Source organism: Oryctolagus cuniculus, chromosome 12 (assembly GCF_964237555.1).
Source record: "Oryctolagus cuniculus chromosome 12, mOryCun1.1, whole genome shotgun sequence".
In the NCBI taxonomy this organism is placed as follows: domain Eukaryota; kingdom Metazoa; phylum Chordata; class Mammalia; order Lagomorpha; family Leporidae; genus Oryctolagus; species Oryctolagus cuniculus.
Genome location: NC_091443.1, coordinates 104,514,375 through 104,541,362, shown reverse-complemented (window position 1 = coordinate 104,541,362; position 26,988 = coordinate 104,514,375). Strand labels below are relative to the sequence as shown.

The 26,988-nt window shown below is 54.2% G+C and overlaps 1 protein-coding gene across 8 annotated transcripts in view; it reads left to right on the top strand.

The window, feature by feature from the left end:
• Window positions 1-26,988, top strand: part of ARNT2 (aryl hydrocarbon receptor nuclear translocator 2) — a 189,682-nt gene that overhangs the window by 136,508 nt on the left and 26,186 nt on the right. For all 8 annotated transcript variants that reach the window (XM_051834290.2, XM_051834291.2, XM_051834295.2 and 5 more), the window contains exons 9-12: window positions 13,163-13,239; window positions 14,703-14,837; window positions 17,111-17,185; window positions 23,177-23,328. In XM_051834290.2, the coding sequence (XP_051690250.2) occupies window positions 13,163-13,239; window positions 14,703-14,837; window positions 17,111-17,185; window positions 23,177-23,328 (439 nt within the window). The remainder of the gene's footprint in view (window positions 1-13,162; window positions 13,240-14,702; window positions 14,838-17,110; window positions 17,186-23,176; window positions 23,329-26,988) is intronic.

Below are 26,988 nucleotides of genomic sequence, written 5' to 3'. Positions count from 1 at the left end.
ATTTAGACCTGGCACGAGGGAAGAGTGTGTCCAAGGAGAAGGCCATTTAACGGAGGGCGAAATGAGCCTATGAGAGAGATCAGGGAGTCATTGGCATCTGTTGAAGTGGCCACGGTTATCCCGTTCCTACTAGAAACCACTTTGACAGACGCCGCAGTGCTGTTGGGAGGCGCTCCCCCCTGACACCGCAGTTCTCCCCTTGGCCGTGCGCCCATCCTCAGAGCCGTAAGACGAACCACGTGGCACCAGAATCCGCAGGTCTGTTTTCCCCCTCAGCTGGTGACCCCCTTGCAAGTCTCATGCACGGCTGAGCCCCTGGTCTGCTGCACACTGAGGGTGCTGCCCCTCCTCTCTCACATAGGGACACCCTGACTCTCTCCCTTCACCACCAAGGACCAACCCCTGCTCTCTCTAAGAGGGACACCCTGATACCCCCTCCCCACCACCAAGGACCAACCCCTCCCTCTCATAGAGGGACAACCTCTCTCTCTCTCTCTCTCTCACACACACACACACCCTGCTGCCACCACCACCAAGGGTCTGATCACAGCTCCCCCTGTGGCCCCCAGCCCCACCGCACACTCTTCCAGGAGGCCTGCAGACAGACAGAGCTCAGCCACACCAGGAGCTGGCTCCGCCAAAGTCAAGGTCTGTCTCTCTCCTATCTGACCAGGGCAGGGGGTCAGCCTAGACTCCCACATGTTGAGAGCCACAGGTTTGGTTTGTGTGCCGCGCTGCAGAATATTCCCATTTTGCCAATAATTCTTTTTTTTTTTTTAAATTTTTTGACAGGCAGAGTGGACAGTGAGAGAGACAGAGAGAAAGGTCTTCCTTTGCCGTTGGTTCACCCTCCAATGGCCACCGTGGCCGGCGTGCTGCAGCCGGCGCATCGCGCTGATCCGAAGCCAGGAGCCAGGTGCTTCTCCTGGTCTCCCATGTGGGTGCAGGGCCCAAGCACTTGGGCCATCCTCCACTGCACTCCCAGGCCACAGCAGAGAGCTGGCCTGGAAGAGGGGCAACCGGGACAGAATCCGGCACCCCGACCGGGACTAGAACCCGGTGTGCTGGTGCTGCAGGCGGAGGATTAGCCTATTAAGCCGCAGCACTGGCCGCCAATAATTCTTATTAGTCCCATTTCCCGCAACTTTGAGGAGCCAGAGGCTGTGGCCTTCAGTAAATGGTAGAGGCAGGGTCTCCGAGTCAGGGCACCTGTGGTCACCCCAGAGCTGGACCCTTGGATGACCATCAAGCCGCTGACTTCCATTAATGTGGGCTCCAGGGGTGGTGACCATTTCCTGTTAAGGATCCTGTCTTGCAGCCAGTTTTTAAAAAGCACTTGTTTGTTTGTTTATGCATCTATTTGATAGACAGAATTCCTACCCATTGGTTCACTCCCCAGAAGGCCATCACACCCGTGTCTGGGTCAGGCTGTAATAGTCCATCAGTGATTGATATTATTATTATTATTATTATTATTGCCTGGGAAAATCAAGCTTAGTTTCCGCTTGGGGTTCTTATAAGGGAGACTGCAGAGAGAGCTGTGCACGTGAGTCTTTGTTTTCCTAAGTTATTTACTTTCTTATTTATTTAGACAGGCTCCCACCCACTGATTCGTTCCCCCAAATGCCGGCAATGGCTGAAGACCAAAGCCAGGGGCGGGGAACTCCATCCAGCTCTCCCACGTGGGTGGCAGGGACCCGGTCACCTGAGCCCTCACCGCTGCCTCCCAGGTGTGCAATGGCAGGAAGCTGTTGTCAGGAGCAGGAGGGGGTGGCGTGTCCCACACTCAGGCGCTCTGGTGTCGGGCATCTTCACTGCTGGGCCATACGCCCACCCTCACTGCACAGGAATCTTTATCCCTGGGTGGTGCTGGGGCTGGGGAGAGGTGGGCTCAGCAGTGGAATGGGAGGACACGCTGACGTTTCGGTGGCTGCCATCAAGCTCTGCGGCAAAGCGAGATGGGCACAGGCCCTCTCTGCACCTGCCCCCGACTCTGGAACTGTACGTTCTGCCAGACTGATCGTGTGGGCGCAGCAGGAGGAGAGGAAGAAGGCTTCTAAATGGAATTTTCTGCCTCAGGGATACTGAGCGTCTTCCTCGGGAACATTCTCTCTACGCTTGGACTTCCTTGTGAATTGCCTATTCCTGGGCAATTTGTGTTTTTCTAATACCCTTCTTTAATTAAAAAAAAAATTATTTATTAATTTGAAAGCATTACAGAGAGAGAGAGGGAGGGACAGAGGAAGAGAGAGAATCCTCCATCTGCTGATTCACTCCCCAGATGTCCACAATGGCCAGGGCTGACCCAGGCCAAAGCCAGGAGCCAGGAGCTTCTTTCAGGTCTCCCACACTGGGTGCAGGGCCATGTTCCATTGCTTTCTCAGGCCACAGCAGAGAGCTGGATCAGAAGAGGAGCAGCCGGGACTAGAACCAGTGCTCATATGGGATACTGGCATTGCAGGCGGCCGCTTTACTTGCTATACCACAACACCGGCCCCTCTGATTCCCTTCTAGTCTTATTATTTGTGCTTTTATTATTCCATTCTAATTCTTACTCCCTTCTAATTCTACTGTTAGTTCTTTCTATTTCTTATGGCCTTCTGATTCTAAATGCTAGTCCTTGGAAGACTAGCTGTTACACATATTTTCTTCCAACCTGTTGTCTTTTGATGTGTTTCTGTCATCTTGCATGGCTGGGTCGGTTTTGCCTGCTGTAAATGACACCCTCAGGACACCCTCCCTGCTGACTCAGCATGCTCCCTGCAAACGCAGAGCTGGCGATTCCAAGAAATCCCCAGAGCTGCTCCAAGAGTAGGGAATTTTCAGCCCACACTGCGGCTGTCCTCGTTCTCTGTCGCTTCCTTTCCCCATCCTTATGCTCTGCAGGCTTGGCTGCCCTGCACCTGCTGGTGCCTGCACTGCCCGTGTCTCCCCACCGCCTCCTGCTAGAGTGACCCGATCCCATCACAAATCGCTGGTTCTCCTCCTTCATGGTTGAGCAGACCAAGCAGCTCAACTCGCCGGAACCCACCAGGCTGTGTCGGGATCTGGCTTTTTTGAGAGTGGAGGGTCTGGGCCTTGGAGACACCTGCTGGGGCTCCCTGTCCCTGTTTGCTGAGGCAGATAAAGGGGCGAGGTCCGGAGTTTTGATCAGCTTTTACTTTCATTGTAGCTTTCTTGCTGTCACACCACGCAGGTTTGCATCACCGTTGTCTGTGGTCCCTCTGCTGTGCGGTAGAATCCCAGAACTTCCTTTGCCTGTTGGGCTGACTTAGAACCTTTCCCGTCCTCACCCCACTGCCCTCCCCAGCCTCTGGTAACCACCTTGTGCTCTCAGCATCCGTGAGAGCCACGTCTTTCAAGGCCACGTGTGTGTATGCGATTAGGTGGACTTTGTCTTTTTGCATCTGGCCCTTATCTCCTGAGACAGGAGATCAGTGGGGCTTCTGGCCTCACGGGGGTGCTCAGAGCCGTGAGCTGTGGCCGGAGGGTGATGCCGTGTGTAACGAGCCAGACGTGTTATGTCAGATGCACTGCCCCTCCCTGTTCCCAGGGTCACCCCACATCCCAGGGTGCTCCCTTCGGGTCCCACTCCTGGTGAATTCTACCCCATGAAGGCTGCACCATGATTCTGCCAGCAGCTGCCCAGTCATCGGGTGTGAGTGGGCATTGCTTACACAGTGCTGTTTGGAGGTCTGTTTGTGGATCCTGCTTCCCAGAGTGGAAGGGCTGCATCATTTAATCCTTAGAACATAGCAGGCATGCTGGTGAGTGTTTGATGCACCCCACAGGTGCCCAGGCTTACCAAGCCACACTAGGTAAGTCTTTAATCTAATCATCACCACTGAAAGGATTTATGCAACTTGATGTTCAAACATTATGTCTAAAAAATACAAATATGCTCTATTTCACAAGCCATTTTGATGAAGTGTCCCAGATCTGCTTCTATTACTGGTGGGAAAACAGTCGTGATTGATTAGTGATGTCTGGTTATGGACACAGGAGGGGTTCTCTGGGTCTGGACTGTGTGCTGCATTTATGCCACACCTGACCTGATGGAAAAGAGAAGACCTGATGGGTTGAATTATGTTCTTCCAAAAATTCCGAGATTGAAGTCCCAACCTTCAGTCCCCCAAAAGGTGACTTCCTGTGGAACTAGGGTCTAGGCACCTACAGTTAGTTCCAAGGAAGCCGCACTGGATGAGAGAGGTGATGGATGGCATCCCAAAGGGGCCTCTGGGGGAGGGAGAATGCATGTGAAGATGGAGGCAGCCTGGGGCATGGCCAGGACAGCCCTGGGCGCCGGGGAGAGGCTGCAAGCAGACGCTCCTCTGCGAGGAGCCGCCCCGGTGCTGGGAGCCGCTGACAGGTGCGTGGGCTGCCCAGCCTGCAGCCTCTCTTACGGCAGACCCAGCCCTCGGCTGCAGAGGAGTCTTTCCAAAAACAGGGAAGAGGAGAAAGACAAGGGAGGGGAGAAAAGTCAGCAAACTCTTGGACCCTCGAGACTGAGTGAGCCGTGAGCACTCGTGCTGCACGTCGGCTGCACTCGTGATGGCTAAGGAAGGCGATGTGACAGGAAGCTGTGTCTCTGGCCACTGCGCATGTGTCGCATAAGCTGTGTGTTTTAGTGGAAATGTGTTTTAAGAGCCGGTAAGACTTTGTACTCAGTCCTTCTTACAGGAAACTGGCCTAATGAATTAATCTGAAATGCAAGCACGTTTTGAGGCACAAAGGCTTTGTTCACTTAATTCCATTTACAAAAAGGAAAAGGAGGAATTTCAGTGTCTGTAGCAGGGGCGTGGCTAAGTGCACATCAATAGGCAGTCATTAAATATCCTATCTGGGCATTTTGAAATCCATTTTTTTTTAAAGATCCATCCCAATTATTTGAGAGGCAGAGTTACAGACAGAGAGAGGGAGAGACACAGAGAGAAGTCTTCCAGCCTCTGGTTCACTCCCCAAATGGCCACAATGGCCGGAGCTGGGTCGATCTGAAGCCAGAAGCCAGGAGCTTCTTCGAGGTCTCCCACACAGGTCAGGGGCCCAAGCGCTTTCTCCATCTTCTGCTGCTTTCCCAGGCCATAGCAGGGAGCTGGATTGGAAGTGGAGCAGCCAGGACTCGAACCGGTGCCCATATGAGATATCAGCACTGCAGGTGGCGGCTTAACCTTCTGCACAACAGCACCAGCCCCCAATTTTTTTTAATGACATGCATTTTCCATGAACTTTGTAAGACCCCTCATATGCATGCAAAGGTAGAAGTGAAAAACTCTGACAAGTGGACAAGTCTCATCATTCTTTAAAAGAAGAATGAAAATAAATTCTAAGAATGAGAGGTCTTAACAGAGAAATTTAAAAATGTACACATAAGCAAATAGTGTGTGTAACTTAGATTTTGTGTTAAAATATTTGGGAAGAAAGCTAATTTCTCGGAAAATATGCAGCCAAGCCGAATCAAGGGAAGTTGAAAGTTGTTTTAATGAGAACAGCTGAAATCAAGCCAACACTGAAAAACTGACAACTTCTCCCCAAATGATGCCATGTTTAGCAAGTTTTACAGACAAGTAATTTCTTTAAGAATGTATTTATTTGAAAGGCAGAGTGATAGAGAGGGACACACACACACACACACAGAGACGCCCATCCACTGATTCACTCCCCAAATGACAATAGCAAGGGATGGGCCAGGTCTGGGCCAACCTAAAGCCTGCAACTCCCTCTGAGTCTCCGAGGTGAGTGGTAGGGACCCAAATACTTGGCCATCGTCTGCTCCCTTTCCAGGTGCACTAGCAGGGAGCTGGATCAGAAGTGGAGCAGCCGGGACTTGAACCAGCTCTCTGAGATGGGACGCAGGTATTCCAAGCAGCAACTTGGTCCTCTGTGCCACAATGCCCACCCCTTGACAAATTATTTAAATACTTCTCAGAGCACAGGAAGAGACAGAGCATTTACTGCTTTGCTTTTTGTTTGTTGCTTCCTTGGTGAGCAAGTAGCACCTCCATTTATTGATTGATTGATTGATTTTTAGCTTAAGAATATTTGGCAAATAAATATTGCGCATGTGCAAGATAGAACATGGTGCTTTGGTGCATGCATGCCTTGTGTAATTATTAGCATAATCAAGTCAGTGAGCACATTGTCACCAGCCCTGCCCGCTTGCCTGCTGTTCCATGCTGGCACGGGGCGGCTATTTATACAGTAGTTAAGAGGCCGCTCGGGGGGCTCTCACCCTACCCTGGAGCTGTGTGGGTTTGAGCCCAGCTCTGCTTCTGGTTCCAGCTTCCTGCCATTGCCACCTTAGGAGGCAGCAAGTGATGGCTCAGATGGACCCTGGCCACTCACGTGGGAGACCCAGATGGAGTTCTTGGCTCTTGACTTTGGCCTGGCCCAGTCCCAGCTGTTGGAAGCATTTGGGTAGTGAACCAGCAGATGGGAGATCTCCGTCTGCCTTTCTACCTTTGAAATAAAGTGAATGAATAAATATAAAATCTAAATACAATAAATTTCCCATTTATTAGGGGTAAAAGTGAAATGATAAAGTATTAGGTAAATATTTTGCATGATCCTAGACTTGAGGTCGTTCTCTGAAAGGAATGGCTCCGAAAAGCAAAAACCACAGAGTAAATCATGATAACTTTGGCTGTTTATACATTAATAATATTGTGTATAAAAATAGGCAGACAAATCAAACGCTTTATAAATAAGCAACATAAAAAGTCACTTCTTAATGTGAATGCGAGTATAAAAATTAATGAGAAGAAAATCTCAAATAGATCCTTTATATGGCAAAGCATGCCCAGGCTTTGTATAAAAGAAGAAAAGGAAAACAAATATGTGCGTACAGCACCGCTCAGATGAAGTCAAAGAAAAGCAAATATAAATAACAATAGAGCGCCCTGCACACTTGAGCCTGCAGTTTTACTCCCAGAGAATTTGTGCTCCAGGAATCACTGCTTCGGCGGAAGCCTTTGGATACGAGGGTGCTTGCATCTGTATCATCCGAGCGGAAAGCGGGGGAAGCAAAACGCCTAAATACGGCAGAGAGTGACTGGGACAAATCACGGCACATCCACACACACGAAAAAGGAGGAAGAAGACGTTTCAGTGTCTTGGAAGATTTTTCCTTTAAGTTGTGAAGTTTCCGAAGCAGGTTATGAAACACTGGAAGAAGTGGGGGGATATACAACATACACATATAGGGCATTAGCATAGGTCAGGATGATTTTTCTTACGATTTATTTATTTATTTGAAAGGCAGGGCTATGTAGATGGGAGAGAGAGAGTGAGAGGGAGAGGGAGAGAGAGAAAGGTCTTTCATCTGCTGGTTCACTCCCCAAATGGCTACAACAGCTGGAGCTGGGCCAGGCTGAAGCCAGGAGCCAGGAGCTCCATCCAGGTCTCCCACGTGGGTGCAGAGGCCCAAGCACTCGGGCCATCCTCAGGTGCTTTCCCTGGCACATTAGCAGGGAGCTGGAGGGAAGAGGAGCAGCCAGGACTCAAACTGGCACCCTTAGGGGGTGCTGGCGCTGCAGGTGGATGCTTAACCTGCTGTGCCACAGCACCGGCCTCAGCTCAAGATAATTCTAAGATTCACCCTGTTATCGGTGGTTTCTAAAGGACTGGACAGAAGTGTGCCAAATGTCCGTGATGGCATTCTGGTGGAACGTATACCAATTTTGTTCCTTCCTCCTCTCTTTCACATTAAAAAAAATAAAAAAACTTTGTTGAGATATTATCCATGTAGTAAATTCACCCTTTAAAATTCACAATTCAATAGCGTTTAGTATTTTCAGGGAGTCGCGCACTCAGCCCTGCAGAGGATTTGGGGTTCATTTGATCACCTCAGAAAGAAGCTCAGAGCCTTTAGCAGACTCTCCACCCCTCCCGACCCCGGGCAATCGCTAACCTACTTTCTTTTAAAATTTTTTTTTAATTTCTAACACTGCATCAATTTAATGAAAGAGAAGAATGACATATTGTGAAATTCAACAAAGAATGTTATGAATTTATTTATTTATTTATTTATTGTTTTTTCATGATGTCATTTTATTTTTTAAAATTTTTTCTAGGAAACCTTTTATTTAAGTTATGCAAACTTCATACATTTCATAAATACAACTTTAGGAACATAGTGATCTTCTCACGGTACCTGCTCTCCCACCCACACTCTTACCCCTCTTCCTCGTCCCTCTCCTATTCCTACTCTTATTTTGTTTTTACTAAAATCCATTTTTCATTAACTTTATACACACAAGATTAACACTATACTAAGTAAAGAGTTCAACAAACAGAATGAAATACTCTTATTTTTTACTAAGATCCATTTTCAATTAATTTTATGCAAACATGATTATACTAAATGAAGAGTTCAACAAAAAGTATGAAAAAAGTGTTCCTCAGCGGTCGAGACAATTTGTCTATTTGAGAGGCAGAGTTACAGACAGAGGGAGAGACAGAGAGAGATCTTCCATCTGCTGGTTCACTCCCCAAATGGCTGGAGTTGGACCATTCCAAAGCCGAGAGCCGGGAGCTTCTTCTGGGCCTCCCCTGTTCGTGCAGGGACCCAAGGACTTGGGCCATCTTCTGCTGCTTTCCCAAGTGCATCAGCAGGGAGCCAGACCAGAGTTAGAACAGCAAGGACACACACTGGCACCCCGGGGCCAGCACTATGCCGTAGCTGGTAAAGCTGCCTCCTGCAGTGCAGAGGGTCCTTAAAAAGGGGACCTGGGTTTGGCTTTGGGGCATTCGCAGTGGGAGGCTTCTGGTAGAGCTTAGGGGGTGTCTCAGCCGGTGCTGATCCCTCATCTAAAGCAGGCCCTTCAGCACAGGTATTCTATATACCTTCCTCTCGGAGACTGCAGAGCGAGGCAGCCCAGAGTGAGCACAGTGGCTCCCAGCTTCCCAGAGTTCAAGGTGGTGACCAGAGCTCTGCGGTCTTGTGTTTTTCATGGACAGAAGGAGTGCTGACAGCCCCACCCGGCAACACCAGCTTCCACCTGGGGCGCGGGGCTGACCTTGACCTCTTGGCCACCTCTGCTGCTAAGGGAGTGGGCACATTGCCACTGTGGACAGATCAGGCCCTTTCTAGAAAGAAGAGAGAGTGTACTCCAGGGAAGGCGACTGGCGGGCTTGTCCACCGGCAGTAGAAAGAGGAGCTGGTGTGGGTGGGAAGAGTTGGGCAAAGTTGAGTTCTTTTTTTTTTTTTGTGTGTGTGTGTGTGACAGGTAGAGTTAGACAGTGAGAGAGACAGAGACAGAAAGAAAGGTCTTCCTGCTGTTGGTTCACTCCCCAAATGGCCGCTGCAGCTGGCACTGCGCTGATCCAAAGCCAGGAGCCAGGTGCTTCCTCCTGGTCTCCCATGTGGGTGCAGGGCCCAAGCACTTGGGCCATCCTCCACTGCCCTCCCGGGCCACAGCAGAGCGCTGGACTGGAAGAGGAGCAGCTGGGACTAGAACCCGGTGCCAATATGGGATGCCGGCGCCGCAGGTGGAGGATTAACCAAGTGAGCCACGGCGCCAGCCCCCAGAGTTGAGTTTGAAGGGCCTGTGAGATGGAGGGGGGTGTTTTGGGTAGGCAAGTGGGGTGCGGGCCTGGAACTCCAGGGGAAGTCTTGATGAGGGGTACAGTCTCGGTTCTCACAGATGCATGGTTAGGAACAGAGGCAGTGGGAGAAGGACCCAAAAACAAACAAACAAACAAAAAAAGAGGTGAAGAGGAGCCTCTATCCAATGGCAACTTGCAAAGTAGCAGTTCTGAGTGGGGGTCACAGGCCTTGGGGTTAACACGGTTTCAAAACGACCCCAAGATGGTGTTTGCCCTCCTCATCGGGTCAATGTCTGCACCCAGGGTGGGGAAGACTTGCTGGGCCTTAGCAGCAATCGGGACAGTGGTAGCAAAGCGTCCCGGTAGTCATCCAATTGTCTGTCCCTGCACTCTTGCAGTAAAAGCATAATTCAAGAAGTTTTAAGTGTTGCCTTCACTTAAGAATGCCCTTGAGGAAAGCAGTAAAATGTGTCACTAGCATTTACCCCTGAAATGGGGAGGACGCATAAAGCAACTTCTGCGTGTGAATGCATGGCAAGTTGTCTGGGTTGTGCACGGAACCACCTACGTTCACCTGAAAGAATACGTAGGGAAGGTGTGTGGCCCAGCAGGTAAGACGCTGCTTGGGACTCGTGCATCCCATAGCAGAGCCCCTGGTTGCAAGCCCTGCCTCTACTCTCAACTCTAACCTCCTGCTAGTGCACACCTTGTGGGGCAGCAGGGGATGGCTCAGGGAGGTGGGTCCCTGCCACCCACATGCAACACCGAGGCTGAATTCAGGGCTTCTGGTGTGACCCTGATTCAACCCCAGCTGCTGAGGGCACGTGGGGAGTGAGCCAGGAGATGGGAATTTGCTCTGTTTCTCATTCAAACTCTTCAATCAATCAATTGATCAATAAGCACGTCAATGAAATAGGCTTGAACTATAAGAACATCACCTGTTCTTGGGTAGGGTCACTCGGTGCTGTAAAGGTCACGGTTCTCCTGGAGTTAATTTGTAAATGTACTGCAATCCTAAATAAAACACTGTTGTGCTGTTTTGTGCACCAAAACAAACTTCTCTTTTGATTCCTTCATCCACAAACCTTTGAAGCACCCTTATAAACAGAGAGAACTCAAACGTTGAGAGGCAGAGAGTCAAATCCCAACAGAAAAACGCAGGAGAGCTGTGAACTGACAATTCACTCAAAAGCAAGATATAAAAATAGTCCACAAATAAGAAACAATTTCAAATGCATTGATAATTATAGAAATACCGATTAGGACAACACCGAGACACCATTTCTCGCCTGTCAGACCGACAAAGACTAAATCACCAGACAGCACATTTTGTTGGCCGTGACCGTGGGGAAACCAGAAGCCTGCACACAGTGCTGGTGAGAGTGCAAATCAGGGCAGCCATTCTGGAGGGAAATTTGGCAAAGCAAAGCTACATATGGGGCACAGCATTTAAGACACGGCCTCTGATGCCCACATCCCGCATGAGAGTACGTGCCTGGGCTCCAGTGCCAGCTCCTCTCCTTAGGATTCCGCTTCCTGCTGGTGCACCCTGGGAGGCAGCAGGGAGGGCTCAAGGACTTGGGTCCCTGCCAGCCACGTGGGAGATCTGAATTGAGTTCCTGGCTCCTGATGTTAGCCTGGCCCTGCCCTGCCCCAGATGTTGTGGGCATTTGGGGAGTGACTTGGCAGGTGAGAACTCTCTCCCTCTCTCTCTCTTTTTCTGCCTCTCAAGTAAATGGTATAGATAAGATTTTTACAAAGATAATGTGCTTTTTCCATTATCTTTTTTTAGGTATTTATTTATTCACTTGAAAGGCAGAGTGACAGACAAAGAGAGGAACAGAGACAGATCTCCCATCCATTGGTCCCGAAATAACAACAGCCATGTCTGGACCAGGCTGAAGCCAGATCCAGGGGCCAAGAACTCCGCCCTGGTCTTTTACATGGCCAATGGGGGCCCAAGTACTTGGGCCATCTCCCAGTACTTCCCACGTGCATTAGCAGGCAGCTGGGTGGGAAGTGGAGTAGCTGGGACTTGAACCAGTGCTTGGAAACGGGAGGCCAGCATCACAGGCGGTGGCTTGACCTGCTGTGACATGATGCCAGCCCCTAAATTGCCAAAGATTAGAAACCCCTAAGTGTTCCTCCGGAGGAGCGTGGTTGGAGAAACCAGGATGCATTCACGTTGGAAGCAGAGTTCTCAGAACGGAGGAAGAGCTCCGTGAACGAAGCTGGAGTGAACTCCAGGACTCGGGAGCCCCCAGCCCCAGACAGTGTCTGCTGCACGCTGTGCACGGTGGAGAGCAAGCAGCAGGCAGTGAGGACAAACGAGAAACGGCCGGGCCTGGCCGGGGGAATGGGGTGCATGCATCGCACGGGGAGCCCACGGTGGGCTGGGGGCCAGGGCGGGACGTTTCTCTGGCCCTTGGCTCCACACTGGTGTCAGCATCTCTCGTGGCGACTGCTGCTGCGCCTGGGTCACTCTGTTCCTGCCTGGAACCCAGGGTGGGAGTAGGGAGTAGGTAGGTTTGATGTTCTGAATAGCGCTTGCCTGGGAGATCCCAAAATCAAACGCTCGGGGCAGACACGTGTCCTGGCTGTTCAGACATGCATGTCCCATGTTGGAGTGCGTGGGTTCCTTACCCAGCTTCTAGTCCTGAAAACTCTGCAGGGGGCCGGTGCTGTGGCCCAGCGGGTAAAGCTGCCGCCTGCAGTGCCAGCATCCCATATGGACGCCGGTTCAAGTCCTGGCTGCTCTACTTCCAATCCAGCTCTCTGCTATGGCCTGGGAAAGCAGTGGAAGATGGCCCAAGTCCTTGGGCCCCTGCACCTGCGTGGGAGACCTGGAAGAAGCACCTGGCTCCTGGCTTTGACTCAGTGCAGCTCTGGCTGTTGCGGCCAATTGGGGAGTGAACAAGCAGATGGAAGATTTTTTTTTCTCTCTCTCTCTGCCTCTCCTTCTCTCTCTGTGTAACTTTGACTTTCAAATAAATAAATAAATATTTTTTTAAAAAAAGCTCTGCAATGGCTCAAGTAATTATGTTGCTGCCACCCATGGGGGAGACCCCGGTGGAGCTCCTGGCTCCTGGCTCCTGGCTTTGGCCTGGCCCAGCACTGGCTGCTGCAGGCATTTGGGGCGTGAACCAGCAGGTGGGAGCTCCGTCTGCCTGTCCACTCTGCCTCTCCTATTAATCAGCTTTGGAACACCAGACGCCTGTTTCACTGCAATGGTCTCAGCCAGCCACAGGCGGCGAGGGGCCTTGCCATCTCAGACCTGGACCTGCTGTCCTTCCTGGACCTGACAGAGGTCTCCCCTCTGACCAGGAACAAGGGGATTGTTCTGACGAATCCTGCCTGCTTGCGGCGTTGTTTTCAGGGTCTCCTCCGCACAGCCATCACCACTTCTCCTTCTAGCCTGTCCCAAACCCTGACTTCTCCCCAGAAGGGGCGACGCCGGTCTTGCCACCTTCCACGGCCGTTCCCCTGCCTGCCTCCCAGCCCTGGGGGCCAGCAGTGGGTCTGCGCTTCCTGCCGCACAAATCACATCACAGCCCCTCCCCCTTCCCACCCACCTCGGGGATCCTGGCGGTGACACCGCGTTTCTCGTTGCTCATTGCAGGAATGACGATCCCCGAGGAAGACACCGACGTGGGCCAAGGCAGCAAATACTGCCTCGTGGCGATCGGGAGGCTCCAGGTGAGAGGAATCTCAGAGGAGAACTCACCGCAAACACGGGACGCTGTGGGTTTGGATGCCGGGTGGGTGGCCGGTGCACCTGCGTCAGCGGGATTTTATGCCCCACTGAGGGACAACGGTGAGGCCGAATGTGGGATTGTGAGCAGGCGAGAGCCGAGCTGCCACCACGGCCACACTGAGAGGCCGGATCGGCCCCCAGCCTGTGCCCGCTCCGCTCCCCACCTGGAGCGCCTCCCCAGGACCTGCGAGATGATGCACCTCATCTCCTTCCCCTCCTCCTCTCTCCCCACCTCCTGTTCCCATCCCGCGTCATTGCCTTGTGCGTCCCTACGTCTGTGGAGGTCCACAGGCCCAGGGGTTCCTTCTTCCTCTTCTTCTCTTTTCGGAATCCCTGCCTGCTCACTCTCCGCTCAGCCTGCAAGAGCCAGCTAACCAACTCCCCCATCTCCTGAGTCGGAATTCACCATCCCCTCGGCCCTCCACCCTCTTCCCTCTGCCGCTCGCCTCGTGTTCTCCCCTGCCCCATCCTTTCCCTCTGCTGTAGCCAGGTTGGGCAGGTGCCTGCTGGTTCCCTGAAGACCCCTCAAGGCCAGACATGTGTCTCTTTTTGTCTTGTGAAAGTTGAATGGACCCACCCGATCTGCCGCCCTGCTCATGCCCCCCGTCCCGCCGAGGGCGTCCCCGTGCTGGGGAGAGATGTCACTGGCGTGGTTCAGAGGATGCTGGCCCTTCATGTCCCTGAAGGCCTGGGTCTGACCACTTCCAGACAAATGAGTAGGCCGTTTCGTCCGTTCTGACAAGTACGGGCCTTTCCTTGCAAATGGGGCAAGAACGAAGATTTGGGGTAATTCAATCTACAAACATGTACCATTTTTTCCAAATATTTGTATCTATTTTCTTTTAGTTGGAGAGATAGAAGGTTCCCACCCCCTGATTCACTCCCCCAAACGGCTGCAGGGGCCTGGGCTGGGCCGGGGGCTGGGAACTGAGCCCCAGCTACTTGAGTCTTCACTGCTGCCCACCAGGGTGTGCACTATCAGGAAGCTGGAGCCAGGAGTGGAGCTGGGATTCAAACCCAGGCCCTCTGAGGTGGGGTGCGGGCGTCTTAGCCACCAGACCAGGCACCTGCCCTTCTGTAAGTTTGAACCGGCTCCGTTGCTGTCCTTAATGAGGGAACGGCGAGAAAAGGGAAGGGTATTACCACTTCCCACTGTGCACCCCCCGACCACCCTATGAGATTGGGGCTGCACTGTGGCCCGTGGCTCCGAGGCAGCTAAGCTCAGATACACGAGGGAAGAGCCCCCCGCCACACTGAGGCGGTGTCGCCGGGGCCATTCCGACACTTCGACTCATGGTCCTGGCAACGTGGAAGTTCACTCCGTCCAGATGACCCCCGCTCTCGGTCGCCGTGGCCTTGGCTGCTCTGTCATTGCCACCTCACCTGTGGATGGTCCCCATTTCAGGTGACCAGCTCGCCTGTGTGCATGGACATGAACGGGATGTCGGTGCCCACGGAGTTCCTCTCCCGGCATAACTCGGACGGAATCATCACGTTTGTGGATCCCAGGTGCATCAGTGTGATTGGCTACCAACCCCAGGTCAGTGGGCAGTTGCCAGCTTGTGCCGGTTGAAGCCTCACTGTCCTGTAAAGTGTACAGGTCTAACTCGTGTAAGACCCGGGGTCTGTCTGTCTGTCTGTCCCTTGGCCTCTCGAATAAATTAAAAACAGAAAGATCGTTGTGATGAGAAGGCAGGAGCAGTGTCCTAGAAGAAAATAGATCAGAGAGATGAAGCAAAAATGCAACGTGAGAGCCCGAGTTGGGTCCTATGTGTAGTTAGTAAAGAAACGTGAAGGGCCGGTGCTGTGGCATAGCAGGTAAAGCCCCTGCCTGTGACATTGGCACGTACGGGCACCAGCTCATGTCCTGCTGCTCCACTTCCCATCCAGCTCCCCGCTAGTGCTCCTGGGAAAGCAGTACAAGATGGCCCAAGTGCTTGGGCCCCTGCACCCATGTGGGAGCCCTGCATGGAGTTTCTGGATCCTGGTTTTGGCTGGCCTAGCCCTGGCCATTTAAGGAGTGAACCAGACGATGGAGGATTCTTTCTCTCATATCTTCCTATCTCTCTGTAACTCTGCCTTTCAAATAAATAAACAAGTCTTTAAAAAAATACTTGAGAGACCATTGAAATGTTAATCTATACAGAATATTGGGTAACATTATTGAATAATTCTTGATTTTCTTAAGCGTAGTGTGGTATAATGTGGTTTTGTAAGATAACGTCATCTTTTAAAAAAGTAAAAATGCTTTTCCCAGGCCATTAGGAAGGAGCTGGATTGGACGTGGAGCAGCCGGGACTTGAACCGGCGCCCGTACGGGATGCCAGTGTCTCAGGCAGCAGCTTTACCTCCTACACCACAGCGCCAGCCCCAGATAATGTCATCTTAGAGAGATATGTGCTAAAATATGAGGGCACCTCAAAAAATTCACAGCAAAGATGGAATTAAAAGATAAGTTTGTCTTATAATTCATGCCTAGTTTTTTCATGCTATACATTTTCACAGACTGAAGATCCCTCATCTTTGGGGGAGAAAGTATCACGTACGTGCCTGCAGCTGATATTAAGTATATTTATTTTCGTATGCATGTATGCAGACATATATATATGTATATGAAGTGAGTACATGTGCGTGCATGTGTGCACACGTCCATACATACCCACTGCATACGGAATGTACGTAGACAGAGACAGTGCGGGTGGGAAAAACATTGACCCTTGTTGAAACTGCCTGAAGGAAATGCAGGTGTGTATGATATTGGCCTTTCAAATTGTCTGTAGCTTTCACGTTGCAAAGAAAAAAAAGCCATTTTGTTAAGACAAGACAAAGGTCTTTGTTCTGAGAACAAACTGCAGGCTAGGGGCTCGGTTGCTGTGAGCGATGTGCTTCCATGGCCAGTTCAGAACCCGGAAGGCTCCAGACCGGGAACCCCGGGCCCTCCGTGTGTCTGCGCCTGGAAGTCCAGGCCCACCTTGAGACCCTTGGGCGGAGGAAAGGGGGAAGCGGATGCCTTCCCAGGTGGACCGCAGCCTCTGACAGCACCGCATTTGCTGCCGGCTGCCTTCACCCCGGCGCCCTCCTGCGGACTGGGAAGACGGGGACGGTGACGATGGGGACGCTGCCTGGCCCGTGGCTGACACGCCCCTCCCCATGCCTGGGCAGCTGCTGCCGCACTGGGCTGTGGCTGCTGACTTAGTTTATCCCTTTGCTGTTTGAGAGACTTCCAACTGGAGCACGCTCCTGGAGCACACTTGAACTTGCCTCCTTCTGCGGCTTGTCTCGCTGCGAAGCCCACTTGGGTTTGGGGTTTGTTTTTGGTCTTTGGACTCAAACACAGACCAGTGGAGGCAAATATAACCAGGCTTCTCACAGATACCTTGATGTTTATAACGTCCTGTCTTCAGCCACAGAAGAGCTATGGTTTCCGTAGTTCAACAATTCTCGTTTTCAGGCAACGCATCTGTCCCCATGCTCTCCCTTTTGCTTGCTTCTCGTTTATTAAAATATGTTTATTACAGCTTGCCTCTCCAAGGCAAGCCAGAATCAGGTTGCATTCTGAAGCTGCTGACCTGGTGGCTCGGCAGAATTAAAAAAGAGGCTCCTTTGGTGAGCTGAAGGTACGGAGAGTGGATCCCAGGAAGCCGGCACCGTGCTGGCCAGCAGAACATGTTCGCTCTGCTTTCTCTCCTCTGTTGGGACAGGCTAAAGGGGAAACGCTAAGGGTTGGCCTGCAGGCTCTGTTGTCTCCCAGGGAGGCTGTGAGTGAGCAGAAGTGGAGTCTCGGGTCGTGAAAGCTGTCTCTCTTTCCCTCAGGATATCCTGGGCAAGGACATTTTGGAATTCTGCCACCCGGAGGACCAGAGCCACCTGCGTGAGAGCTTCCAGCAGGTACTGCCGCTGACCGGCCGCAGCACATGGCTGCGGCTGGCAGGCTGCGAGGTCCTGCTAAGGCCTCGGTCAGGGTCAGGGCCCTCCTGGGAAGGAGCTCACAGGGACACATGGGGAAGTCATTCCTGCCCAGTGGTCATGCAGGGAAGAGGCAGGGGACAGAGACCGGAGACCGGGGAGGGGAACTGTGCAGGAGAGGAGCTGCAGGCTGCAGGGCGAACAGAGTGAACACGGCGGGGGGAGGGGGAACATTCCACCAGAGGGGCAGCACCAGAGGGGCAGAAGAACACGGCCCAGCTGGAGCACCCTTGGCAGCTCCTGCAGCTGGAGGGAGGGGGAGGGCCGGGCAGTTCATGGGCCCTGGTGAGGCCACGGGTAGGGGCCTCGGATGCCAAGGGAGGAAGCGCCCTCTCCAGCCCTGAACAGGCAAATGAGGACTCCTGTGTGGAGCTCTGAGCTTGCATGCCAGCAAAGGTGGGCTCCAGGAAGTGGGCGTGCCAGGATGCCGAGTGAGCACCTGTCACCTTCTGAGCCTGTCTCAGCTGGGTGCGAGGAGGCAGGAGGAGGAGAGGGAGAGAGAGCGAGGTCCAGGGCAGAGGGGCGGATACTTGCCTCTGTGCACGGGATCTGGCATCTCAGGGAGCCCTGGGCAGCTTCACAAGATGAGGGACTTCTCCCGAGAGAGTAAGAGGGGCTTCTCTGGGACAGCGGAGCACCCCTAGCTGAGGCCTCGCTGCCGACAGGCCATCTGTGACCCGCTCCGTGTCCCCGCGAGCTCGGCTCCGTCTTCCGGAGGGAGCGTCACCCACTGCTGCTTCTCTTCCCTCCTCAGCCTGCATGCAGGGTCCTCTTCTACCATCTGCCTGCACCAAGACACCCACACTCTGTCTTTGGCCACCACGCTGCCTGGCCCCTGGGTGGCCTTGTCCTTCTGCCTCTGCACCTGCCCAACGCATGCACTCGGACGCCCAGTCCGCTCCATGCAGAGGACACCTCCCACCCCGCCCTCCGCGGGTCCCTGTGCACCCTCTGCTGCAGCCTCTCTGTCCCCTTCACTCCCACCCACTCTGTGCATCCCACTGCAGTACTTCCTTGCGGCTCCTTCTGCCTTGACTCTTGTCCCACCCCAAGCATTCTGGGAACACAAATCAGGCCTGGCCACGGCTTTCCTGAAAACCTGCCAGCAGCTTCCCAAGCTGTCTAGAATTAAATGCATGCTCCAGGCTCTGTGTAAACCCAGCCCTGTCTTGCCCTCCTTCGATACTTTTACATCACACAGGCCTTCTGTGGGCTCCGTCAATGTGCGTTTCCCCACCTCAGGGCCTTTGCACATGCTGTTCTCCAACTGGAGTGCCTTAGGTGAGTGGAGTTTCTTTACTTAAATCTAAGCTCCTGTGAGGAGGCACCTTGTGGTTAAAATTCCCACATCCTGCATATGCCTGGGTTTGAGTCTCGGCTCTGGCTCCTAAGTCCAGCTTCCTGTGTTGCAGCCCTGGGAGGCAGCAGGGGACGACGGCTCATATGGTTGGATCTCTGCTGTCCATGGTGGAGGCCTGGGCAGAGGCTTTATCCTGGCCTAGCCCTGGCCATTGTCGGCATTTGGGGAGTGAAACAGCAGATAGGAGCTCTCTGTGACCGGTGTCTCTTTGCCTCTCTCTCTGTCTCTCTTCCTCTGAAATGAATAAATAAAACAGACAAACACAGCCCAGGCTCTGTGCAGGCGAGCTGTGTGTTTCATCATCGTCTCCCCCCTCCCCGGGGTGAGGCCCAGTGCCGGAGGCGCTTCCCATGAAGCGGTCTGCGTGGGTCAGGTCCCCCAGCCATCCCATAGCAGGATGTTCTTGTTTGGGGAAATGTGTTTGCTGAACATGTGGGGATTGTGATCAACTTTGCATCATATAGCACAGGTTTGGGCTGTTTTAGCTCCGGTTTTCTGGGTGTGTGGAAAGCAAGCTGGAACAGTGGCGAGGTTCTGTGGCCTTTTTGCATTCTTTGTTTTCTGTAAGCTTGACCCCTACGCAGTAAGCCTGGTCGTCCACACTGTTGCATGGCACAGAGAGGCACAGAGAGGTTCAGCTGCCTGCCCCCCGTCCCACAGCAAGGCAGGAGCAGAGCCGGGGCCGGGGCCAGGCCCGCCTCCCTCCAAAGCATCCTCTTACAAAGCCGCGCCCCGTGCGCAGGTCTCTCTGGCCGGCGGCACATCAGAGGTGCCTCACTGCTGCTGCTGTTGGAGTCTGCTTGGTTTTGAGAAAGAAAAGAAGTTAAACATCTGGGCCCGCCCGGGTCTCCAGTCAGGAACTCTGGCCCCGTGAGGCAGCAACGCCCAAGAGCTCCTGCTGGGGCTCCGTGGGCCGCAGCCGCGCAGCCACAGGAGGACTTGGAGCGCGCCCAGCCTGGACCCCGCGCTGTGTTCCTTGGGCTCTGGCCACCGGCAGTTGACGCAGGGAACAAATGTTGATAAAGGGAAGTGGTTCATTCTTGCAAAAGCACGGAAGGGGCTGTGTCAGCTGAGGGTCAGCCCTGGAACTCCGGACTGAAACACAAGCATCTGAGAGGCGGACAGGAGACGCGTGGCGGGGGGCTGTTGTGAGGAGTTTTGAGTTCGGTGCAGTGACAGCGAGCCGGCCCCGGGGCTGGGAGATGTGTCTCTGCTCTGGGATTCCCTCTCTGGGCCACAGTTACCTGGAAGCCCAGTGGAGGGGCTGAACCCACTGAAATCTGAAGCAGGCTCCCATCCCATCCCTGCCCTCTCTGTTCAGACACTTGGCATAGCGATGATGGCGATGGTGATGCTGATAGTGGTGATGATGGTGATGATTGTGGTGACGATGGTGGTGATGGTGGTGGTGATGGTGATGGTGGTGGTGATGGTGATGGTTGTGGTGGTGATGGGGGTGATGGTGATGGTGATGATGATATTTATGGTAGTGATGATCGTGATGGTGGTAATGATAATGGTAATGGTGATGATAGTGAGGTTGATGGTGATGTTGATGGTGGTGATGATGATAATGATGGTGATGGTGGTGGTGCTGATGGTGATGGTGGTGATGATGATGGTGGTGATACTGATGGTGATGGTGATGGTGATGGTGGTGATGTTGATGTTATGGTAGTGATGATAGTGATGGTGGTAATGATGAAAATGATAATGGTAATGGTGATGATATTGATGTTGATGGTGGTGGTGGTGATGATGGTGGTGATGCCAACCGTGACGATGGTGATGGTGATGGTGATGATGGTGATGTTGATGGTGGTGATGATAATGGTGGTGATGGTGGTGATGGTGATGCCAGTTGTGATGATGGTGATGGTGATTGATGGTGATGGTGGTGATGCTAATGGTGGTGCTGATGGTGATGGTCATGGTCATGGTGGTGATGGGGGTGATGGTGATAGTGATGATGATATTTATGGTAGTGATCATCATGATGGTGGTAATGATAATGGTAATGGTGATGGTGGTGATGCCAATGATGGTGGTGGTGATGGTGATAATGATGATAATGATGGTGATGGTGGTGATGATGATGGTGATGGTGATGGTGGTAATGATGATGGTGGTGCCAATGATGGTGGTGGTGATGGTGATAATGATGATAATGATGGTGATGGTGGTGATGATGATGGACCTATTTTCATGAAGAGCATCACTGACTTTGCACTTGCTCTTTGCCAGCTCAGGCATCAGCATCACGCCTGAAGTAAGTGCAGTTGAATGCATGACTGCCTGGAGGCCCTGACCATGCCCACTGCACAGTCCAGTCATCCAGGGCAGGGCGGGGTTCCCAGCCTGCAGCTCAGGCTGTGCCAGTGCTAGGAGGAGCCCTCCCCACACATCTTCACTTTGCCAAAGGTTTAGCCTTCCCACGGATGAGCCCCACACTGTGTCCCTCCAGGAGTGCATCCAGGATCCCAACCACAGCCTGTCTCTCCTCGCCTCCAGTAGCCCCGTGGCAAGTGATCGTGTGTGTTCGAGGTGGTACTTAGCATGCTGTCCCCGGTCACAGTTATCTCAGACGTCTGCCGCCCTGGCTGGATGAGACACTCTTTGGGGACGGAAAGTCTGCCTTGGCAGCAGTGATGCACGGGGTCAGGGAGAGCTGGGGTCCAGGACTTCCTGTGCCACTCCTCAGTCACCAGGCCCAAGGGCAGAGTGTCCGACTCCTCGAGTTCACTTCCAGATACACAGGGCGTTGCCAGGTGGACCACAGGAGAAAGTTCATGCAAGAGGCAAACCTGGTGAGGATGCAGCAGCCCCGACCCACCCCAGACCTTGGGTCTGTACGGGCCTGTGGGTGAGGAAGCCCCTGCACATCTTATCCTGGGTGTGCAGTCCCACCAGGGCTAGGGCCACCGATCTTCCAGTGCCACCCCCGCTTCTACTTCCATGCGTGTTCCCCCATGGTCCCTGCCCCAGAGCCCTCTGTTCTGCACACCCACGTGTTGTCTTTGTGTTGCTACATCTGTGGATCTAACTATGAGGGAGCCTCCATAAGTTCTTAGACAGAATTATGATTGTAGAAATTTCCCATAAACTTCTGAAGCCCCCACCAAACCAAGAGCAGCTGGAGCCAGAGAGACGAGCATATGATTGGGAGGGTTGGGTGCCCCGCAGTTGTCTGATCCTGGGCAGCATACGTTGTTCCTCTGAGTCCCGGCGTCATCGTCTAGAGTAAAGCCTGACTCATGGGGCTCACTCCTGCAGGGAGGAGGAAGCTCACCAGGCTCCACCTTGGAGAGTTCTCAGAAACCGCTCTGCAGCATGCAAATCGTGTTGGGGGTGGGGGTGGGGTAGCACACTGTCAGGACGCTCCTGAGACATCCACTTTCCATACCAGATCAGGTTCAAGCCCTGACTCTGCTCCCCATCCAGCTTCCTGCTAATGCACACCCCGGGACACAGCAGGGGGGGCTCGAGTACTTGGTTTTTCTGCTACCCATGTGAGAGACGCAAATGGAGTTCCCGGCTCCCGGCTTCAGTCTTGCCCAGCCCTGGCTGTTGCGGTCATTTGAGGACTGAACCAGATCTTTCTCTGTCTGCCTCTGTCTCCATCTTTCTGCCTTTCAAGTCAAATGAAAGTAAATAATAAAAAGTGGCGATGGATACATACAAATAACGAACGCATAGAAATTTATCCTTTGGGAGCTGGAATTGTGGCGCAGCAGGTAAAGCAGCCACCTACGATGCCGGCATCCCATGTGGGCACCGGTTCGAGTCCGGGCTACTTCACTTCCAATCCAGCTCCCTGCTAATGCACCTGGGAAAGCAGCAGAATTGGCCTAAGTCCTTGGGCCTCTGCACCCACGTGGGAGACCTGGGTGAAACTCCTGGCTCCTGACTTCCATCTGGCCCAGCTCTGGCCCTTGTGGCTATTTAGGGAGGGAGTGAACTAGTGGATGGAAGATCTCTGTCTCTCTCTCTCTCTCTCTGCCTCTGCCTCTGCCTCTCTGTAACTCCACCTTTTAAATAAAATAGATAAATCTTTAAAAAAAATTATCCTTACCTCGCTGAGAGCAGAATGAGTGTTTCACAGTGTTAAACGGAAGTTAAGAATCTTTCATGTGAGGTCTGAAGAACTATGTCGGTGCCTACAATGCAGCCACACACCTGAGTGAGGTGCAACCTCTGGGGGTGCTAGCCCCCAACTCAGAGCTGCCCAGCAGCCAAGGCAAAAAGAGAAACACTCGGCGTGTAGAGTTCTCATGATGTGGTTTGTTAAAGCTACATAATCCCATTATAGAAAGGGCATTGGTCCCCTGATGTCCCACGCAAAGGTGCAGAATGACCCAAACGCAGGGCCCTGTTTCACAGGGGGACACGGGGAGGGGGCTCCTCCTCTCCCACCGTCCTCGGCCGCAGTGCCCCCATTCTAAGGCCCCGCAGGCTTTCGTGGCGGCCGCACGGCCAGTGCCTGCCCCCCCCCCCCCCCGCACTCTGGCACCCTCCTGCTTCCCGCTGACTTCCTTCTGCAAATGTTTTCTCAGGTGGTGAAGCTGAAAGGCCAGGTGCTGTCAGTCATGTATCGATTCCGCACCAAGACCCGGGAGTGGATGCTGATCCGCACCAGCAGCTTCACCTTCCAGAACCCCTACTCGGATGAGATCGAGTACATCATCTGTACCAACACCAACGTCAAGTACGTCCCGGCCTCCGCCCCCGCCCCCTCGGGCTCAGGCCCCGTGACTTTAGCCTGCAGCTCTTAGTTCCTGCAGCTGCACACCCCGGCGCGGCCTCCCTCCCCGGCTCCTCCTGCTCGCGCCCCTCCCGATTTGTAAGAACCCAAAGGACTGAGGGATGACCCCGGGGCCTTCCGTTCCCTCTGACCAGGGCGGGCTGGCCCCTGTGCCCATTGCTCTGTCTCTGGACGTGGGGCCAGGCTGCAGGCCCTCCCTCCATGCTCCCTGGAGCAGCTGCTTGGTCCTGCCAGAGCTGGGGTGGAGGGAATGTGGCTGAGCTCTGGGGCATGGGGCCGGTGGCCTGTGGGTGGGCGTTGTGGGGACACTGCTGCCCAGACAGTGAATATTCCTCCCTGCCCAGGGCCTGGGGAATGGGGAGGGAGGGGTCCTAGGATGTCCGCTCGCTCCTCCATTCCTGTGTCCCACGCATGTGAGCACGCAGCTCGCACCTTGGCCTCGCCACTGTCTGGTCATGTGACCTTCATCCCTTAGCCTCAGTTCTCTTCTGTGAAATGGGTTGATGGTAGCTCCTCATAAGGTGGTTATAAAGAGTGAATGAGGTCAAGCGCCCAGCTGTGGGCCAGACACCGGGTCCAGCTCGTGGTGGGCATGGGTGTGGGTGTGGGCAGGTCGCACCTCTTCTTGGATAACTCCAAGGACCTGACCTGGGTATAGGATGATGTGAAAGTGACAAGGCACTCAGAGGAAAGTGCTTCAGGGTTACAAGGCTGCTCTTAGGCCCAGGACATCAGCACTGAATGATCAGTTGGATCATCCTGCTCAGTGCCACAGTCTCTGAGCTACAGGGGCACTCAGCCCGTGGGGACACAGTAGGCTTGGCCGTGGACCACCTTGCCCACCTGTAGGCTGATGTCAGTGTTCTGAGCGCTTTTGGCCTGGGCCAGGCTGAGCCCTGCTGCTGTTGGGTGGATTCCATGCACGTTCGATGTCGGATTTTTCCAACTTCCATGGGTTTGTTGGGCTGTAACCCCGTGGGAAATCTAGGAGACTCTGCAGCAGGTCAAGGAACAACACAGACACTTGGGCCAAAGGATGTCCCAGGAGATGTTGGCACGTGGACGCCACGCCCAGGGTGAACACCCGTGCACGAGTCCCCGAGTGGTCAGTGGCACCGCCTCCACCCCCCCCCCCCCCGCCGCCCAGTTCTCCCAGTGCAACACTTAGGCACAGAGTTCTCTCCCGACCCTAGCAGCCCCTCTCCTTGGCAGCCTGGGCCTGGAGACGTCGGGCAGCTGCCCTGGCCTCCTGGCACCTCGGCTCTCACCGCTGCCCGCGGTGCCCTCTCTGAGACTCTGCCCTTGAGGGTTCCCCTGAGGGTCCCACAGCCACTGTCCGCTCCGGGCAGCCCTGGCCCTGCCTCCTCAGCCTTGGTGCTGGGCCACAGAGCACAGAGCTGAGTGCCCGAGGCTGCGCGAGAGGCCCTGAGCGGCTCCCCTACCTCTTCCAAGTGCCAGTCCCCTCGTCTGGAAGGTGGGGAGGGCAACAGAAGCTGCTCCCCGGGCTCACGGGGCCCTTTGCAGGCTCTGCACAGAGAGAACAGCCTAACAGCCCAGCCCGCAGGGCGGCACGGGGCGGGTGGTCCCGCAGCTGGGACTGACACTGCCGGCGGCCGTGGCAGCAGGGGCCCTGCCACGTCTTGGGACAGCTTGGCCACGTCCCCCGCCGGCACTCACTGGCGGCCCCACATCTTGCTTGGTCTCCTGCATGCCCTGCCTGCCTTCTCCTCACTCAGGGCACATGACCTGGCCTTCCAGTGATCCCAGGAGCGGGGTCGCCCTGGTGAGCCTCCTTCTCAGTCCGCTCCTCCCCTCCCTGTCTGCCTCTCAGCAAGGGCAAGGCCTCCTCCTCCTCCTCCTCCTCCTCCTCCTCCTCCTCCTCTTCCTCCTCCCAGGGCCACGCACTCCACTTCCTGCTTCTCCCAGCACATCCTCCGTCTCCCACATCCTCTGGGCCACGGCCTCCCCGTGGGAGCCTTCAGGCGGGCACACAGCTTCCTGGTCTTGCAGAACCGCTGCCAATCCAGGGTTTCCTGTGCTGCGGGGCGCTGCCAGGTGTGTCCAGCAGAGCCTCCCTCTGCACTGCTTGTCTCTTCTTCCCCGGGGCAGCCAGGCTCCGGCCGCAGCGCTGCTGAAGCTGCGTTCCCAGCAGCCACCACGGCCCCTCATGGCAGAGCCCGTCCTCACTCTCTGACCATCTCCTCTTCCCCTCCGAGCTCACCCGGCGCTTGGATTCTTCTTCCTCTTTATCCGACCCAACACTCTCCTGGTTGTCAGTATTGCAGGGACGGCAGAACCAGTCAAAAACCCAGCTTTGCAGAAACACGGCGTTTATTTCTGCACATGAGTTTTACTTAAACTTGATAAACTCGGTCACACTGGCAGCTCTAGATTCTCCCACTCCTTTCAACATGGGAAGAAGGTTCTGCACCCAGAGAGGAGAGAGGTGTCCCTAGTGCCACGTTCATGACTGGCCCCCGCCTTGACGAGAAGGGGAGGCTTGGGGATGGGAGTGAGACTCAGACAGCCTTCAGTCCCATAGGTAGGGCGCAGAGAGGGTGGGCATGGCACCAGCCCCTCTTTCAGGAGCTCTTAGAGTGGAAGTAACAGCAGGTGCCCCCTGATCTGATGGAGCCAGGGGGCAGTGGGGGCCCTGGAGGGAGAGGAGGGAGAAGATGCCAGCCCAGATCCACATTGCATCTGCACAAGCCGTACCTTAGCCCCAGACGCACAGCTCACACCTGTTACAGCCCCACCCCTGCCCCAGCAGTCTTGGAAATGGACAAGCACTTCACCCATTCAGAGCCCTGGGCACTGTTCTAGAACCTTCGCCCTCTGGGTGCCAACCACCTGGCTTTGGGCCAGGACTGCCTCTCCCATCTTGTCCCTTTCTCTTCCATTTACCTCTCTCTCTGCCTCCGCCTCCTTTCCAGACCTGTGTCCATTTTCCCAGCCTTGAGTGTCCAGGGTTCCTGCCCGTGCCAGGGACTCTGAGGCCCTCTTCCACCCATCATTGAGGCTGCCTGTCACCTGAGCTTCTAGGCTGTTGCAGGAGCAGCCCGAGTCCTGCCTGTCACTGACGCAGGGTCCCTGACTGGGGGCCCAGAAGAGACTTCTCGATTTGGGTCTGAGGAGCAGATTGGAGCTTGGGTTTTGGAGACTTGACAGTTTCTCGCATTCTTCATTCACTTCGTTCGTCGAGCAGGTGCACGCTTTTGCTGCGACTGAATGCAATGCAGCAGGTGCTCCGTGAGCTCGGTGGGAGGACAGGGCTGGGCCGGGCCGAGGTGCTCCACGCAGCTCCTGCCAGCAGGGAGGAGCCCGTGTGCCCCAGAGCTAAGGCTCGGGTTTACTGATGTGGGCAGCATAGAGGGGGCAGTCGGGAGGGGCAGGTGACCTACGGGGGAGACACAGAGGAAGCAGAGGGGCCTCCGAAAGCATCGCCAGTAGGGAACAGGGCAGCAGAGCCTGGAAGCAAAGCGAGGGCCCTCCTCTCTTAAAACCAGCCTCCTCCGGCTGAGGTTTTGCCGGGCAGCACTGACATGGCAAAGCTGTTCTGTGCAGAGGCTGCGTCTGTGTAGTTTTCTGGGAACATGGGGCTCC